Source organism: Zalophus californianus, chromosome 9, assembly GCF_009762305.2.
Source record: "Zalophus californianus isolate mZalCal1 chromosome 9, mZalCal1.pri.v2, whole genome shotgun sequence".
Lineage (NCBI taxonomy): Eukaryota > Metazoa > Chordata > Mammalia > Carnivora > Otariidae > Zalophus > Zalophus californianus.
Window position 1 is genome coordinate 115,093,115 of NC_045603.1, and position 19,461 is coordinate 115,112,575.

At 38.8% G+C, this 19,461-nt stretch overlaps 1 protein-coding gene across 1 annotated transcript in view; it reads left to right on the forward strand.

Annotated features, from left to right (window-relative positions):
• Positions 1 to 16,729, forward strand: part of LOC113921530 (ankyrin repeat domain-containing protein 26-like) — a gene marked incomplete at its 5' end in the record, with an annotated part of 108,756 nt that extends 92,027 nt beyond the window's left edge. Inside the window, 4 exon segments of the mRNA XM_035729337.1 lie at positions 80 to 297; positions 1,743 to 1,971; positions 15,503 to 15,548; positions 16,480 to 16,729. Of these exon segments, the coding sequence (XP_035585230.1) occupies positions 80 to 297; positions 1,743 to 1,971; positions 15,503 to 15,548; positions 16,480 to 16,619 (633 nt within the window).
• Between the last annotated feature and the right edge of the window lie 2,732 nt (positions 16,730 to 19,461).

The window sequence follows — 19,461 nt, forward strand, 5'->3', positions numbered from 1 at the left end:
GAATCATTGACTCAAAACTAAAGGAAAGAAATATACTGTATTTACCCAGTTTTAAAACTATGCTTTTAATTTGCTTTAGACACAAGTAGCATCTCAAGAAAGGTTAGGACAGTTAAGAGAAACTAATAATGCTTCAATAAGAAGTCAAATGGAACTCCGAATTAAAGAACTGGAATTTGAACTATCCAGAATGAAAAGTTCTCAAGATAATTTTAATAAAACAGAATTGGAAAAATACAAGCAACTCTACGTAGAAGAATTAAAAGTTCGAATGTCATTAACAAATGAACTGAACAAGTAAGTTAAAACAGAATCTTAGAAAATAGATTTAGCTTGTTAATTTGCCTCTAAAGCATAATTTTTATGGAGCCAGGTTCATGAGATGAGTAGTAAGTGAAAGCCAACTAGATAGTTTAATTTTGGAAAACAATGTTTGTAAAAGAACTTACCTTCGAAATGTTAGTCCAAAACAGTTTGCATCTCTCCTCCTTTTTTCGGTTTTACATGATTTTATTTTTTTCCCCTTAATATTTTCAGTTAATCTGATCTCCTCGTCTTTAAGCTAATTGTTAGAAGCTTTATAATTTAGACAGCATGTTATTATAAAATTGTTTGTCAGAATTGCCCTGAATAGCAATGAGTTTCTTAATATTAGTGAGTTTATTTTTGGAAGAGTACATCTTTAACCCAAACTGCACATCCTGGCAGCTTGGTAAATTTACTTTTTTGATTGTGATTTTTGTTATTATTACCAAATAGAGGGTGCTTTGAAACAAACTGTTCTTTATATAGTTTTTCTACCTTACATAAAGGTATACATGTGAAATACAACAAGATTCACCTAGGGGTGAAAGGCAGCATAATTCCCAAAGTGGCTAAAAATAGCACCATGGTGGACATGAGGAGGGGCTGGGTGAAAGACAGAAAGGGCAGATTCCACCTCCAGTACCCTGGTAACTGTGTTATAACCTAATTGCCTCCGGAGCTGTTTTCTGTCTTTCTGATCACAACTCTGCCATCTAGCAGTTGTTGATCTAAATTATTCCTCAGTGCCAAATGCTCAGTTTCTCTGAGGTAATGAGTGAAATGTATAAGAGTGGTAAAAGCCAATGCTTGAAAATGTCTTTGAGGGATGGTTTATTTTTATTTTTATTTTAAAGATTTTATGTATTTATTTGACAGAGAGCAAGCGAGTGAGCTCAAGCAGGGGGAGCGGCAGGAAGAGGTTGAGGGAAAAGCAGGGGCTCGATTCCAGGACTCTGGGGTCATGACCTGAGCCGAAGGCAGATGGTTCACTGACCGAGCACCCAGCCCCCCGGGATGGTTTTATATTTTTGTATCTCTAAACTGGTTTACTAAATATAAGTATATGTAATGGCATGCTGCTTTACTAAATATAAGTATGTGTCGTGGCATCCTCAAGAACCTTGTAAGTACAGCCATTCCAGAAGGCAGCATGTATTACCTGTTAAGCATTGTGCATCACTAATAGCCGTTTCTCTCCCTCCTTAATTTGAATTACTTGTTAGTTAGGAATCTCTAGAAATATATGTACTTCTTTAGAACAATTTTAAACCTATCATTATATATTGTAGGTCTGCTCTGTCACATTTTCAGTGTTAAAACACCGTTTAATGGCACATTCTGTTTACTATTATGGAAACTTTCAAAAAATGCAAGTCATTTAGGAATGATGTGGGGAGAAATGAAATATTAAGAACTGTGTTTTGTAATCTTAACAGGACTAATGAGAAGCTGGCAGAGACCAGTACCAAACTTCTGGTGGAGAAACAGCAAAAACAGTCTTTGATTAATACTATTACTATGAGGCCTGTCCTAGACTTGCCTTCTGTTAGAAATATTAATAATAGTTCACTGCTCAATAGAAATGTTGCTCCAAGAGAAAACCTAGTGATTCTTACCCCACGCTCACGGCCTACAAATAATGGCATTGAGACTTTCTTGACCAAGGTTAGTTATGTTATCTTTTTTTCTTGGGTTTCAGATTTCTGATAGAATTTTTGTTTTTAATTTGGTGAAATTCTAAGACTACTTTCAGGGATCATTTCTATAGTTTGTTAATTTGGTGAAATTCTGAGTTGTTTAACTGACTAACACACACTAAGTAAAAGTCATAATTATATGTGCTAATAAAGAAATGAAACAAATTTTATGATATTTTTTTAGTTCCTGGAGCTCTTGCTTTCAAGAGATACCTATTATTAACTTTATTTAATAAATATAACTAAACTAACATATTTTATTATTTTTTAAAGATTTATTTATTTAATTTTATTTTTTGAAGATTTTATTTATTTATTTGACAGAGAGAGACATGGCGAGAGAGGGAACACAAACAGGGGCAGTGGGAGAGGGAGAGGCAGGCTTCCCTCCAAGCAGGGAGCCTGATGCAGGGCTCAATCCCAGGACCCTGGTGTCATTACCTGAGCCAAAGGCAGATGCTTAACAACTGAGCCACCCAGGCGCCCCTAAAGGTTTTATCATTTTAAAGATTTTATTTATTTATTTGAGAGCAAGAGAGCATGAGAGGGAGGAGGGTCAGAGGGAGAAGCAGACTCCCTGCCGAACAAGGAGTCCGATGCGGGACTGGATCCTGGGACTCCAGGATCATGACTTGAGCTGAAGGCAGTGGCTTAACCGACTGAGCCACCCAGGTGCCCCAGATTTTATTATTTTAGAGAGAGAGAGTGCATAAGAGGGAGAGAGAGCATGAGACTTTCAAGCAGACTCCCCACTGAGCGTGAACCCTACGTAGGGCCCAATCTCATGACCTATTTTCTTACATGAGAGTACATTCTTAATTGCTTTCTTACTTATAGCATTTTTTTTTTACTTATAACACTTCTGTTTCACATTTTACAAAATGTCTTGTTGAGCAGTTGTAGAGTATTTTCTAAATAGCTAAATCAAGCAAATATTTGATTTTTTTTTTTTTTTCAGAGAGGGAGTACAGGCAGGGAGTGAGGAGCAGAGGGTAAGCAGGCTCCATGCTTAGTGCCGAGCCCCATGTAGAGCTCAGTCTCACAACCCTGAGATCGTGACCTGAGCCAAAATCAAGATCAGACACTTAACTGACTGAGCCACCCAGACGCCCCACAATTTGAATTTTTTAAAAAAAGTTCACGTATATCTACCTTGCCATCACTTGAATGATTGATGACTAATACGGGAATGATAGGGAGTCTTTAAATAGCAGCTAGTTTCCATTGTGTATCATTGTTATTAAAATATCCATTTCAATGAATGCACATAGGGTTATGGTTTTGATGGTATATTCATGGTCTTATTAACGTAGACAAAAGTAGCATAGGCTCAGGGTAAATGAGGCCTCAGTCTTGTTCTTTCATTTGGCATCGTTATTGTCTTGCTCTCTTCTCTTCTAATTTGAGGACTTTCTTTAGTGTTATGCTTGGATGCCTATATATTTTTGGTTTGTGATCACCATGAAGTTCATATGTAACATCCTATGTATATAGCAGTTTATTTTAAGTTGATGGTTACTTAAGTTCAAACACATTTTAAAAACACTACATTTTTACACCCCACGTTGTTTTATTTATTTGATGGCTTAGTTTACATCTTTTTATTTTGTGTATCCCTTAACTAATTACTGTAGATATAATTGATATTACTACTTTTGTCTTAACCTTTGTACTGGCCTTATAAATGTGATTGATCTATTATCTTTACTGTATGTTTGCTTTTACCAATAAAACTTTCTTTCATAATTTTTTTACTTCTAGTTATGGCCTTTCCTTTTTTTTCTTTTTTAAGATTTTATTTATTTATTTGACAGAGACAGCCAGAGAGAGAGCACAAGCAGGGTAAGTGGGAGAGAGAGAAGCAGGTTTCCTCCTGAGCAGGGAGCCCGATGTGGGGCTCGATCCCAGGACCCTGGGATCATGACCTGAGCCAAAGGCGGACACTTAACGACTGAGCCACCCAGGCACCCCTCCTTTTTTTTTTTTAATTTATTTATAAGAGAGAGAGAGCAGAGCAAGCGAGAGAGAACACAAGTGGGAGGGGAAGGCCCGAGGGAAAGGGAGAAGAAGCAGGCTCCCTGATCAGGGCGCCTGATGTGGGGCTCGATCCTAGGAGGTCCCTTAGCCTGTCCTCATTTTTAAAATTCTTTTTTTTACTTTTGGCTTGGAGGATTTCTACTACCCTGTCTTGCAGATCACGAATCTGTTCTGCAGCTTTTAATCTGCTGTCAATTCCCTCTGGTGTATTTTTCATTTCAGTTATTGTATTCTTTAACTCTGATGGGTTCTTCTTTATATTTTCTCTTTGTTGAAGTTCTCACTGAATCCATCCATTCTTCTCCCAAGTTTGCTGAGCATCTTTATGTCCATTACTTTGAACTCTTTATCAGGTAGATTACTTATCTCGGTTTCATTTAGTTATTTTTCTGAAGTGTTGTATTGTTCTTTCATTTGGAACATACTCCTCTGTCTCCTCATTTTGTCTGACTTTGTATGTTTGTTTCTGAAATTGTTCTTTTCCGCTTTTTCCCTCTTTCAAGTATGTTGCTTTGAACAATGAATGTTAGTTATAAAGTCAAGGAAGGAGAAAACATTTCTAAGTGTTGTCTGGTCATTTTTCTTGTTGGAACTGTGGTGGAGTAGGTGGCAGATGACATTGCTCTTCTCTTTCTGAGTTGAGAACACAGGAGTCAGGCAGATGGAGATAAGCTTAGTAACTTTGTTACTAACACATACAAACAAATAGGAGGATATGGTTTAGGTATGTAGCTACAGCGAGCTTCCCAGTACTTTATCCCAAATTAGGCACTTCCACACACAGTTGTAATGGAAGGAACAAATGTTTGATGCCCATCCCACAAAGATGAGAGCAGACTTGAATTCATGTTACTGTGGCAGGCACATCTTTTCAAAGAAGAGATTTGGAACCACGTAGGCATTGCTTAGTGCCTTCTCCCAAATTCACCCTTTAGGCAAATCTCCCTTCCTGTCGTGAGGAAGGTAGAGAAAAGTCCTCGCATGGAAATGAAGGTTTACCTAGAATTTCTGACTTGATTTAAATTATAATTAAAGTTAATCATGTCTTTTGTACATACCAACTAATGATGAGAGGTTGGTCAGAGCATGCTAGATGGTAAAGAGAAATCTGTTTTGTGTTTTAAATTTTGTTATAAATAACCCACAACATAGGTAACTCATTTGTTGATTGATTTTGACAAACCAAGTTTTATTTGAAGGAAATGGATAATTCTTTCAAGGAAGAATTTCCTCAGTTTCAGGTTCTTTGGTTCAACTAAAGATGTTCTCCTTCAAGCTCCTTGTCCTTTGGTTAAAAAATTTTGTGCTTGTAAATCCTGCGTATGTTGACTGTTACTAATAGGAGTTAAGATAACTTTTGTTCCTCTATTTTTGTTCATGACTTTAAAATTTATAATTTAGTTAGAAAGCTATTTTGTGCCTAATGCCTGAACATTATTGAGCCACATGACAAAGTTTTATGTATTCATATTCTCTGAGTTATAGTTAAAAATGCATGCGTTGTTCCTGAATATGAGGAAGTAACTGGGATAAAACTCTAGGCTCAGTAAGACCTACACCACATTCCCGGCTGGCAACTAGGTGGTTTTTTGACCTCAGGCAAACTACAATCTCTCTGGGGCCTTTTTGTCTCTTATGTAAAATTAGGGACTTTGACGAAGTTAGTGACTTTTATACCTTTGGAAAAAAATTTTTTTTGCATTAAACTGTATTATATAAAACAGAGGCAGGTAGAGCTGTTCAGCTAAAGCAGAGATGGGACTATACCTGTAGACCTCCTTTTCCCTCAATCCTGCTGTGTCCCCAGTGGAACCTTAGATTTCTGTGGGCATAGTTTGAGAACGAACAGTTATGAGAAAATCCTTCTAGTTAATAATTCTTCAAATTAAAATTTGTTGATACATTGTACATTGTTTTTCTGTGTATACTTTTCTTACCCTCCTGTATCTTTGATAAGTGGAAAAGTATAAATAAAATTGCAAATGTGTTCTATTTATTAATGGACTTAAAGCTATTTCTGCTATCTAAGCACAATTCTCACCTGGAAATAAACAAAGGTCACAGAAGTAAATATTTAGGAAACGAGCTTTGGGGAAAAGATAATAACATTACGTTGGTAGTTCCTTAAGTCACGTCATATGAAAAAGTGGTTTATATTTTACATAGTATTTATTAATGGTATTATAAAATTCCTTCAATAAAAGTTTCTCCCATCAAGTGGTATTGAGTCATTAATTTTACAAACCCTGTCTAGTAATGTTGTCAGATTATTCATTGTCTACATCCTGAATATAATGTTACTGTCAAAAAGTGTTATGGTTCCTCAAAAAATTAAAAATAGAAATACGATACAATTCAGTAATTCCACTCCTGAGATTTACCCAAAGAAATTGAAAACACTAATTCGAAAAGTTGTATGCACCCCTGTGTTTTTTGAAACATTACTTAAAATAACAAGAGTATGGAAGCAACCTCAGGGTACATCAATAGACGAATGGATAAAGAAGATATGTTATATGTATACAATGAAATATTACTCAGCTATAAAAAAGAATGGGATCTTGCCATTTGTGACAACACTGGTAGACACTGTTTTGCTAAGTAAAATAACTCAGAGAAAGGCAAATACCCGTATGATTTCACTTATGCATGGGATCTAAAAAACTAAACTACTAATAGCCTAGTTCGACCTGATTTCTCTTTCTTCTGGAAGCCTTACCCATAACATTAAATAATCCATTAACACATGTTTTGTACATTACATGTATTATGTACTGTATTCTCACAATAAAATAAACTAGCGAAGAAAATGTTATTGAGAAAAACATAAGAGAAAATACACTACGATGCAGTATCAAAAAAAGTCCATGTGTAAGTAGAGTAGACCTGTACCATTCAAACACATGTTGGTCAAGGATCAACTGTATATTACAAGTATTCCCATCTAGAATGTTCTTACTTAGACCTTTCTTGTAAAAGGTATCCTTTCATTGAATGCCCAAAATGGGGTCTAAAGTAGGGTACTGAGGGGTGCCTTGGTGGTTCAGTCAGTTAAGTGTCTGTCTTCAGCTCAGGTCATGATTCCAGGGTTCTGGGATAAAGCCCCGCTTCAGGCTCTCTGCTCAGTGGGAGTCTGCTGCTCCCTCTCCGTCGGCCCCTCCCCCCACTCGTGCACTCTCTCTATCTCTCATTCTCAAATACATAAAATTACTATAAACATTGGGATATAGTTGCCCCTTCGGATCACTACATTTCTATCTTTGGGGTAAATCCCTAGTTTTGCAGTTGCTGGGTCGTTGGGTAGCTCTATATTCACTTTTTGGAGGAACCTCCATACTGTTTTCCAGAGTGGCTACACCAGCTTGCATTCTCAGCAACAGTGTGGGAGGGTTCCCCATTCTCTGCATCCCCACCCGCATTTGTTTCCCGACTTGTGCATTTTAGCTGTTCCAACAGGTGTGAGGTGATACCTCATTGTGGTTTTGATTTGTATTTATTTCCCTGATGCCGAGTGATATTGGGCATTTTTTCATGTGTCTGTTGACCATTTGAATGTCTTCTTTGGTGAAATGTCTGTTCACGTCTTCCACCCATTTTCTTTTTTATTTTTTTAAAGATTTTATTTATTTGAGAGAGAGAATGATAGCACATGAGAGGGCTCCCCCCTCTCATAGGAGGGAGAGCAGACTCAGGGGGAGAAGCTGACTCCCTGCTGAGCAGGGAGCCTGATGCTGGATCCTGGGACTCCAGGATCATGACCGGAGCCGAAGGCAGTCATTTAACCAGCTGAGCCACCCAGGCGCCCCTTCCACCCATTTCTTGACTGGATTATTTGTTCTTTGGGTGTTGAGTTTGATAAGTTCTTTATATATAGATTTTGCATACTAGGCCTTTATATGATAGGTCATTTGCAAATATCTTCTCCCATTCTGTCAGTCGTCTTTTGCTTTTGTCGACTGCTTCCTTTGCTGTGCAAAAGCTTTTTATCTTGATGAAGTCTTTGTTTCCCTTGCCTTTGGAGACGTGTCTAGCAAGAAGTTCCTGCGACCCAGGTCACAGAAGTTGCTGCCTGTGTTCTCTAGGATTTTTATGAGTTCCTGTGTCACATTTGGGTCTTACATCCATTTTGAGTCTATTTTTGTGTATGGTGTAAGAAAATGGTCCAGTTTCATTCTTCTGCGTGTGGCTGTCCAGTTTTCCCAACACCATTTGGTGAAGAGACTGTCTTTTTTCCATTGGCTATTCTTTCCCGCTCTGCTGAAGATTAGGTGACCATGGAGTTGAGGGTCCATTTCTGGGTTCGCTGTTCTGTTTCACTGGCCGATGTGTCTGTTTTTGTGCCAGTACCATACTGTCTTGATGATGACAGCTTTGTCATAGAGCTTGAGGACCGGAATTGTGATGCCACCAGCTTTGGTTTTCTTTCTCAACATTCCTTTGGCTCTTCGGGGTCTTTTCTGGTTCTGTTCAAATTTTAGGATTATTTGTTTGAGCTCTGTGAAACAAGTTGATGCTATTTTGATAGAGATTGCCTTGAATGCACAGATTGCTCTGGGTCGCGGTAGCATAGAGATTTTAACAAATTTGTTCTTCCAGTCCATGAACATGGGGTGTTTTCCCATTTCTTTGTGTCTTCCTCAGTTTCTCTCGTGAGTGTTCTATAGTTTTCAGAGTACACATCCTTTGCCTCTTTGGTTAGGTGTATTCCTGGGTATCTTATAGTTTTGGGTGCAATTGTAAATGGGTTCGATTCCTTAATTTCTCTTTCTTCTGTCTCGTTGTTAGTGTATAGAAATGCAACTGATTTCTGTGCATTGATTTTATATCCTGCCACTTTGCTGAATTCCTGTATGAGTTCTAGCAATTTTGGGGTGGAGTATTTTGGGTTTTCCACATAGAGTATTACGTCATCTGCGAAGAGTGAGAGTTTGATTTCGTCTTTGCCGATCTGATGCCTTTTATTTCTTTTCATTGTCTGATTGCTGAGGCTAGGACTTCTAGTGCCATGTTGGACAACAGTGGTGAGAGTGGACATCCCTGCCGTGTTCCTGACCTTAGGGGAGAAGTTCGCAGTTTTTCCCCATTGAGAATGATATTCACCGTGGGCTTTTCATAGATGGCTTTTATGGTATTGAGGTATGTGCCCTCTATCCCTGCACCATGAAGAGTTTTAATCAAGAAAGCATGTTGTACTTTGTCAGATGCTTTTTCTGCATCTATTGAGCGGATCATATGGTTCTTGTCCTTCCTTTTATTAATGTAGCATATCACATTGATTTGCGGATGTTGAACCACCTTTGCAGCCCAGGAATAAGTCCCACTTGGTCGTGGTGAATAATCCTCTTAATGTACTGTTGGCTCCTATTGGCGAGTATCTTGATGAGAACTTTTGCATCTGTGGTCATCAGGGATACTGGCCTGTAATTCTCCTTTTTGGTGGGGTCTTTGTCTGGTTTGGGGATCAAGGTAATGCTGGCCTCGTAGAAAGAGTTTCGAAGGCAGCTATGCTCACCACTATACCACCAATGCCTGCTATAGAAAGAGTTTGGAAATTTTCCTTCCATTTCTATTTTTTGAAACCGGTTCAGATGAATAGGCATTAATTCCTCCTTAAGTGTTTGTTAGAACTCCCCAGGGAAGCCATCCGGCCCTGGAGTTTTGTTTGTTGGGAGATTTTTGATTACTGCTTCAATTTTCTTGCTGGTTGTGGGTCTGTTCAGGTTTTTTTGTTTCTTCCTGTTTCAGTTTTGGTAGGATGTACGTCTCTAGGAATGCATCCATTTCTTCCAGATTGCCTGATTTGTTTGCATATAGTCTTTCATAATATGTTCTTAAAATTGTTTGTACTTCCTTGGTGTTGGTTGTGATCTCTCCTCTTTCATTCATGATTTTATTGATTTGGATCCTTTCTCCTTTCTTTTTGCCAAATCTGGCCAGGGGTTTATCGATCCTATTAATTCATTCAAAGATCAAAGAACCAGCTCCTAGTTTCATGGCTGTGTTCTACTGTTCTTTTGGTTTCTATTTCATTGATTTCTGCTCTGATCGTTATTAATTCTCATCTCCTGCTGGGTTTAGGCTTTATTTGCTGTTCTTTCTCCAGCTCCTTTAAGTTAGAGGTTAGGTTGTGTATTTAGGACCTTTCTTGTTTCTTGAGAAAGGCTGTTACTGCTCTATACTTCCCCCCTCCCGCAGGACTGCCTTTGCTGCATCCCAAAGGTTTTGAACAGTTGTGTTTTCATTTTCCTTTGTTTCCATGAATTCTTTTAATTCTTCTTTAGTTTCCTGGTTGATCCATTCATTAACTTTAACGTCCATGTATTTAAGTTCTTTGCAAATTTCCTCTTGTGATTGAGTTCAAGTTTCAAGGCGTTGTGATGTGAAAATATGCAGGGAATGATCCGATACTTTTGGTACCGGTTGAGACCTGATTTGCGACCCAGTATGTGATCTCTTCTGGAGAAAGTTCCACGTGCGTTTGAGAAGAATGTGTATTCTGTCGCTTTAGGTTGGAATGCTCTGAATATATCTGTGAAGTCCATCTGGTCCAGTGTCGACCTTGGACAGTCGTGGACCTGGGGCGGCGAAGGAACTGAGGAAAAGAGACGACGGTAGAGTGAGGCACAGGGGACCCCGAGCAATGAGCCCAAGGTCACGAGGTTTATTTTCCGTAATCTTACATACCTTGTACAGCGATATAGATCTAGAATGGTTTACAGCTGGGGCTTAGTAAGGCACATTCTTACATGTACATAGGATTAGCCCAGTGTGTATGATAAGAATCTTTAAAGCAGGACAAGGGAACGAAGAGGGGAGTAGTGCACAGCGTGCCATTTACAGGGCAAGGGAACAAAGAGGGGAATGCACAGTGTGCTATTTACAGGGCAAGGGAACAAAGAGGGGAGTGCACAGTGTGCTGTTTACAGGTGGCTTCCTATCTACAAAACATCTTCTGCTGCCTACTTTAGAACAGACCACACACATCCCAAGGGCATTTCACTCTGATCCTTTCAGGTCATTTTTAACCCTGCAATCTCAAGTTTTCTCAGAGATCTCGGAGGCCGAACGAACCTGCACCGGTGGTGGTTGTGGCTTTCTGTTCCCACAGTCCAGTGTGTCGTTCACTGTTGTTATTGTATCATCATCAATGTGTTTCTTTAATTTTGTTATTAATTGGTTTATGTAATCGGCTGCTCCCATGTTAGGGGCACAGATATTTACAATTGTTAGATCTTCTTGTTGGATAGACCCCTTTCATTATGATACTGTCCTTCCTCATCTCTTATTACAGTCTTTGGTTTAAAATCCAATTTGTCTGGTATAAGGATTGCTACCCCAGCTTTCTTTTGATGTCCATTAGCATGATAAGTGGTTTTCCACTCCCTCACTTTGAATCTGGAGGTGTCCTTGGGTCTAAAATGAGTCTCTTGCAGACAGCATATCGATGGGTCTTGCTTTTTTATCCAGTCTGATACCCTGCGTCTTTTGATTGGGGCATTTGGCCCATTCACATTCAGGGTAACTATTGAAAGCTATGAATTTAGTGCCTTTGTATTACCTGTAACGTCCCTGTTTCTGTATATTGTCTCTGTTCCTTTCTAGTCTGTGTTACTTTGGGGTTCTCTCTTTTCGTAAAGGATCTCCTTTAATATTTCTTGCAGGGCTGGTTTAGTGATCAGAAATGTTTCAGTTTCTCTTTGTCCTGGAAACTCTTTTATGTCTCCTTCAATTTTGAATGACAGCCTTGCTGGAGAAATAAAGTATTCTTGGCTGCATATTTTTCTCATTTAGCACGCTGAATATATCCTGCCAGTCCTTACTGGCCTGCCAGGTCTCTGTGGTTAGGTCTGCTGCCAGTCTAACGTTTCTACCCTTGTTGGTTAAGGACCTCTTGTGCCGAGCTGGTTTCAGGATTTTCTCTTTGTCTCTGAAATTTGCAGGCTTCACTATTATATGTCGAGGTGTTCACCTGTTTTTATTGATGTTGAAGGGGGTTGGGTTCTCTGTGCCTCCTGGATCTGAATGCCTGTTTCCTTCCCCAGATTAGGGAGGTTCTCCGCTATCATTTCTCAAATATACCTTCTGCCAACCCCCCTTCCTCTTCTTCTGGGATCCCAATTATTCTAATATTGTTTCGCTTTACGGTATCACTTATCTCTTGAATTCTCGCCTCATGATCCAGGAGTTGTTTATCTCTCTTTTTTCTCAGCTTCCTTATTCTCCATTATTTCTTAATTTTTTAAAATTTTTTTTAAAGATTTCATTTATTTTATTGACAGAGTAGACACAGCAAGAGAGGGAACATAAGCAGGGGTCATGGGTCAGGAAGAAGCAGGCTTTCTGCTGAACAGAGAGCCTGATGCGCGGCTCGATCCCAGGACCCTGGGATCATAACCTGAGCCAAAGGCAGATGCTTAACGACTGAGGCACCCAGGTGCCACATTTTATTTTGTCTTCTGTATCACTACTTCTCCTTTCTGCCTCATTTATCCTAGCAGAGCCTCCAAATTTTTTTTATTTTAAATACATAATTTTTATTAAGTATAGCTTAGTAAGTCTGGAAAAGATAAGTAAATAATGTTTTATTTCAACCTTACCCATATGTATGTGATAAATTCTTTAAAATTTCTTTTTATTTTAAGGATTTTATTTATTTATTTGACACAGAGAGATAGTGAGAGAGCACAGAGAGGGAGAAGCAGACTCCCCGCTGAGCAAGGAGCCCAACATGGGTTCGATCCCAAGACCCTGGGATTATGACCTGAGCTGAACACAGCCGCTTAACCAAGTGAGCCACCCAGGCACCCCTAAAATTTCTCTTCAGTTAGCTGACATATGTTATATCATTAGTTTCAGATGTAGTGTTCAGTGAATCATCAGTTGTATATAACAGCCAGGGCTCTACACATCACGTGCCCTCCTTCATGCCCATCACCCACTTACCCCATTCCCCCACCCACCTCCCCTCCAGCAAACCTCAAGTTGCTTTCCTATAGTTAAGAGTCTCTCATGGTTTGTTTCCCTCTCTGGTTTCTTCCCATTTTAGTTTTCTCTTCCTTCCTCTATGATTCTCTGCACTGTTTCTTATATTTCACATGTGTATGAAACCATATGCTAACTGTCTTTCCCCGATTGACTTTTCTCTCAGCATAATACCTTCCATTTCCATCCACGTCAATGTAAATTGTAAGATTTCATCCTTCTGATGGCGTAGTAATATTCCATTGTATTTATATATACCACATCTTCTTTATCCATTCATCTGTTGATGGGCATTTGGGCTGTTTCCACAGTTTGGCTATTGTGGATATTCCTGCTATAAAAATTGGTGTCCAGGTGCCCCTTCTGATCACTACATTTGCATCTTTGGGGTCAATACCTTGTAGTACAATTACTGGGTCATCGGGTAGCTCTACTTTTAACTTCTTGAGGAACCTGCATACTGTTTTCCAGAGGGAGAGCCTCCATTTTTTAGTGCAGCTTATTAATAGCCTTTTGATTTCGATTTGTTAAGATTTTAGTTCTTTTATTTCTCCAGAAAGGCATTCTGTAGTGTCTTCTATGCTTTTTCAAGCCCAGCTAGTATCTTTAGGATTGTTATTCCAAGCTCTAATTCCAGCATCTTACTTTTATCCATACTGATGAGGTCCCTGTCAGTCAGTACTGCCTCTTGTACTCTTATTTGAGGTGAGTTTTTCCATCTAGTCATTCTGTCCAGAGAAGAATAGATGAATTAGAGAACAAAATACTAAAAGAGCAACAACGACCGCAGAGAAATCTACTCTTAACAAATCAGAGGAGACCTGAAGCCACAAAAATAAGTAAACTAAGAATTAAAGTCAAAAGAGAATATAATCGGACAGCTGATGAGAACAGACCAATACACTAGATTCTGGGTGTATTTTGGTCTGTTTGTTAGAAGAAACTATATCCCAAAATTGTAAAGAAAGAAAAACTTACATATATGCAAAAATAAAATTAAATACAATGAAAGTATAGAATGTAATTATAAAAATGAACGTTAAAAACATTTTTAAAAACCGAGTTGATAAAATAAGAAATTGGTTGTAAAGGAAGAAAAATTACAATTGAGAGATTAAGGAATCATGAGAAAAAGCCATGACTTCTATATAGTATTTTCGTCTAGTGCTGGAGTTTTGCAGTTCTGTGTGATCGGTAAACTTGGTCTTAGCCGGATGTTCTTGCTGATTTTCTGGAGGAGAGGCCTGTTGTGCTGATTCCCAGGGGTCTTTGCTCCGGCAGTACTGCACTGCCCTTGCCAGGGGCCAGCCTAAGTCAGGGCCTCGGGATTGCTCTATGTGGCTTCTGTTCCCTGAAGGCTTTCCGCACCACTTTATAGGATGAGAATGAAAATGTCAGCCTCCCAGCGTCCAGCCCTGGAGCTGAAAGCTGGCACCCTCCGCTCTTCAGTGTGCCCTCACGGAGAAGCTGTCAATCACTCTTATCTCCCTGGTTTCTGTCTGCCTTCTGTGTACACCCAGCCTGTGACTGAACATTTTTATCTCAGCCACACCAACTCCCTTTGGAGTTTCCAAACTTTGCAGTCTCCTGTGGCATGCATTCATGCCGCTCCTCCTGGGAGAGGGAGGGAGGTCTTGCCCTGGTTCTGCCACTTGTATGGCCCCTGCTCTGAGAGGGGTCGCCCAACTGGCTGCGGTTTGTGGTTTATGGCAACACTGAGCTGAACGCCCCCCTCCTCAGCTCTCTGATTGCAGCCGGCTTCACTGCTCAAATGCCTGGGAACTCTCCCATACTCAGGCACCCCCATTCTTTCTGTGACCCTGGGGATCCTGAGATAAGGCTGTTCCACCTAGGGTTCCACCCTGCTTCTCCACCTGAGTGCCTTTCAAGCAGGGATGCCCCTCGCCGGAGCGGACTTCTAAAAGTTCTGATTTGCGCACCACTGCTTTATCACTTTCTGATAGCCGGCTTATGTAGGCTCCCTCGCCCCCACGGTTTATCTCCCATATACCACCTCAGATTCGCTTCTCCACACCTCCTACCTTGCAGAAAGTGGTTGCTTTTCTATTTGTAGAATTGCCACAGTTCTTTTTTTAGATCTCAGGTTGAGTTCACAGGTCTTCAGAATGATTTGAAAGCTATCCAGCTGAATTCCAGGGACCAACAAAACTATGGTCCTCCACTCCTCCGCCATCTTCCTCTTCTTCCAGAAAGTATCTATATTCAATAGACCTATATTAATTGTGCTTTTTATCAGATTCATCTAAATAGCATTACATATGTTTCTTCTCAGTTACCTAAGATTAAAATAAGTAGGGATTTATTTAATTTATGTGATTATCTTTCTATTTAAGCAATCCCTAACTTAGTTTTAGTCTCTAAAAGTGTTATTTAAAGACCGCATTTCATAAGCTATATATAATTCCTACAATAATGTCTCTTTAACTTGAACATTATAAATAATATTTGACTTATTTCAGATGCAGCAGGAGATGGAAAGGAGTATAACTAGAGAACTAGAAGAAGGTATGTTGGCAAATTTATGAATTAAGATGGTCATTGATTTTGGAAATAAACTATGAATAGTAAATGGCATCCCTTTCCCTTGTTTGGATAATAGGTACTACATAAATTTTTTTTATATCTATGTAATAAAAAATGTAAAACATAAACATAATGAAGAACATACTTATTCCTCATTTAATCATCGTGTTTGTTCAGACTTTTTTTTAAAAATCTCCAAACGTCTACGTATCTGTTATTATTTCTGGCTATAATCTTCCTTCACTTCTGCCTCTCCTATGGAACCGTCAACCTGAATAAGTGGGCTTTCTCAAATTCTTGTTTCTGCTAGTGGTATAAGACCAAAAAAACCAGACTTGTCTTAGTAATAGTTAAGCAATTATAGTCCATATAGCTGTCTCTTCAGCGTAGACTACTTGCAATTCCACAAGTGTTCTTCCTCACTCTTTGTATATGTTCTTTGTATATGTGTCTTGCCTCCACCTGGCACACTTTTTCCTTGTACTTCAGGTATCAGTTTACATATCACCTCCACGAAAAAGCAGACAATATTGATAGAAAACTAGGATGTCCCTTTTGTGTGTTCTTATAGTGTCTTGTTTTATACCTGTCATGGTATATTCAACTCTAAAACTGCCTGTTTGATTTTTCCGTTTATAGTATATGGTTGTTCAGGGGTGGGCTCTGTCATCATCATGTAATTTCATCTCGTAATGAGAAACTAGAAGCCCTGATATTTACCCACAATAGCAGTTAACTTGGTGGGCAACCATGAGCAAAATATATTTAAAAGTCATCTTGTATTTTGTAGTTCTATGCAGATATTTTTCATTCTTCTTAACACTCATAAGGCTTCAACTTTGTTTTTTACTAACTTGTAGTTAACTACAAAGTTAAAATTTTAGATAAAGAATGTAATTCTTTTTCTTTTCAGCTGCTGCTGAATTTGAATCAGACTCATTGTGTAAGACCTCCTCTTTAGAATCTACTTGTGAACCACATGTGAAGTACGATCTAGTAGTGAAATCGTCAAAAGAATTTTTACAGACTTTGAAGAAAAAGTACATGTTCTGAAAGATCAATAATAATTCATTTACTGGATGTTTGTATAACATCTTAATTGTGTCCTACTAAACGTATGATGTGTGAAAATCTTTATTAAAGGAAAACAGGTTTGGATCATGTGTGTAATGAAAGTTTATATAATATTTTAAGCTATGTCTCTTGGCACCTAATTAACTTTTAAGCAGGTTTTATACGTGGAAACCAGCACTATTGAGTTTTACATGCTTCAGGCTGCCCAAATACCAGCTTTTTAAACAGCACCCAACGAACCAAATTGTCATTAGTACTTCAGTGGTGTTAATTGATAGCCTTTTTATGTTTTCCAGTTTTTATTACTACATATGGACCTAGAGATTTACACAGAGATCATTTTGATATATTGCTGCTAAGGCTATTGTCAGTGTTTGTATTACAATTTTTATAGTGCCATAAAACCTATGTATAATTTTAATTTTAATTATAAGTACTGATTCGTAGCTCTTTCCTCATGGTGAAATAAGATTTGCCTAAGGCTTTTCACCTTTTCTGTTTATTTTTGATTTACTTTTTGAAAACAGTCTTAAAATTAGAGAAAAGAAAAATTGGAGTAAAAAGAACTTTTTCCCCCCAGAACGATTTGCAGGTAAATTGTTAAATTATGCCTAATTCCCATAGCATTTATATCCTACAAATCAGTACATTCCACATAACTACTGTACAACCCTGACAATCAGATAATTAGCTCTCATACAATTAACCCTTGAATAATATCGGGGTTAGGGGCACTAACCCTTTGCAGTCAGAAATACGTGAATAACTTTTGACTCCCCAACTTTTGACTTTACTAATAATCTGCTGTTGACCAGAAAACTTACTGGTACCAGAACAGTCAATTAACCTGTGTTTTGTATGTTATATATATTCCATATTATATTCTTAGAATAAAGGAAGCTAGAGAAAAAATGTTATTGAAATCATAAGAGAAAATACATTTACAGTACTATCATGTATTTATTGAAAACATCTGCCTATAAGTGCACCCACTCAATCCATGTCAACTATACATTCTATCATTTTTTAAAAAGATTTTATTTATTTGACAGAGCACAAGTAGGCAGAGCGGCAGGCAGAGGGAGAGGGAGAAGCAGGCTCCCCACTAAGCAGAGAGCCCGACATGGGGCTCGATCCCAGGACCCCGGACTCATGACCTGAGCCGAAGGTGGACGCTTAACCAACTGAGCCACCCAGGCACCCTGTACATGCTGTCATTTAATCATCATATTTTTAAGTTTTGTCACTTGTCTGTAATATCCTATACGCACGGAAGGTCCTGTTCAGAGTCATGTATTTAATTCAGATGTTGTGTCTCTTAGTTCTTTCAGTTTAGAATAGTTCCTTAGTCTTTCCTTAATTTTCATGACTTTTAATCTTTTATTAAAGAGTTAATTCCAGTAATGGAAAATGTCTTTCAATGTGGGTTTTTCTTATGTTTCCTGATGATAAAATTCAGATCAGGGACGCCTGGGTGGCTCAGTTGGTTAAGCAACTGCCTTCAGCTCAGGTCATGATCCTGGTGTCTTGGGATCAAGTCCTGCATCGGGCTCCCTGCTCAGTGGGGAGCCTGCTTCTCCCTCTGCCTGCCACTCCCCCTGTTTGTGTTTTCTCTCTCTCTGACAAATTAAAAAAAAAAAACTTAAAAAAAATTCAGATCATACATTTTTAGCAAGAGTATGACTGAAGTGGTCCTCTACTCTTCTCATTGCATCCTATCATGTGACCTACAATTTGGTTTGTCCCATTGTTGGTGATGTGAGCATTGATCCTGGAGGTAATATCTGCCAGGTTTCTCCTCTGGAATGTTAACTTTCCACTTTATAACTCATTAGTATTTTAGGGGAAGTACTTTGAGACATGTAAATATCTCCTTTCTCAGACACCCTGTGCCAGGCCACGTCTTCTGCAGATGATTTACTGCCCCCACAGGCTCTGAAAACCCCATGCTGGACTGTTCTTTCCCTTCAGTCCGTGATACCACATTCTCTGTTGTTGACCTTTCAGGGGTGTTCCAACACTGCAGGGTGGCTCTCCCACTTTTATGCCTTCCCCATTCTAGCCAGGCTCCAACACCACACTCTGGGCCACCACAGCTCCCTGTTTCTATGCTTTTGAACTGAAAATTTGGGAATAGAAAGAAGAGAGGGGGGAAAAGGCTCCATAGGTCTTTTATAATCAACTTGTCAAGCTTTACAAAGCAAAGATTCTGATTAGAATTGCATTGAATCTATAAATACTTTATAGGGAAAAGACATAATACTGAGTTTTCCTAACAGTATTTCAGTTGATTAACTCTCAATGTTAAAAAATTTCCTATAAAGGTCCTGCCGATGTTTTTTAGATTTATTCCCAGTAATTGAATACTTTTGACCCCATTATAGATATTATTTTCAAAAATCAATTTCATTTCCTGTTTGTTGCTAGCTTATAGAAATAACAGTATTCTGTATATTGAGCTTAGATTCACCTATCTTGCTAAACTGTCTTATTATATTGTTTCTCCCAATTCTGGAGGCTAGGAAGTCCAAAATCAAGGCACTGGCAGATTCAGTGTCCAGTGAGGGCCGGCTTCCTGGTTCATGGATGCTGGTCTTCCTCCTGTTTCCTCATAAGGCACAGGGCCAAGGGAACTCTCTCAGGCATCCTTTATTTATAAGGGCACTAATCCCATTCATGAGGGCTCCACCTTCATGACTTCATCACTTCCCAAAGCCCCCACCTCCAAATACTATTACATTGAACATTAAGATTTAATACATGAATTTGGGAGTGGGGGGAACAAATAGTCTATAGCAAGGTCGTTCCTTGTTCTTGGCCA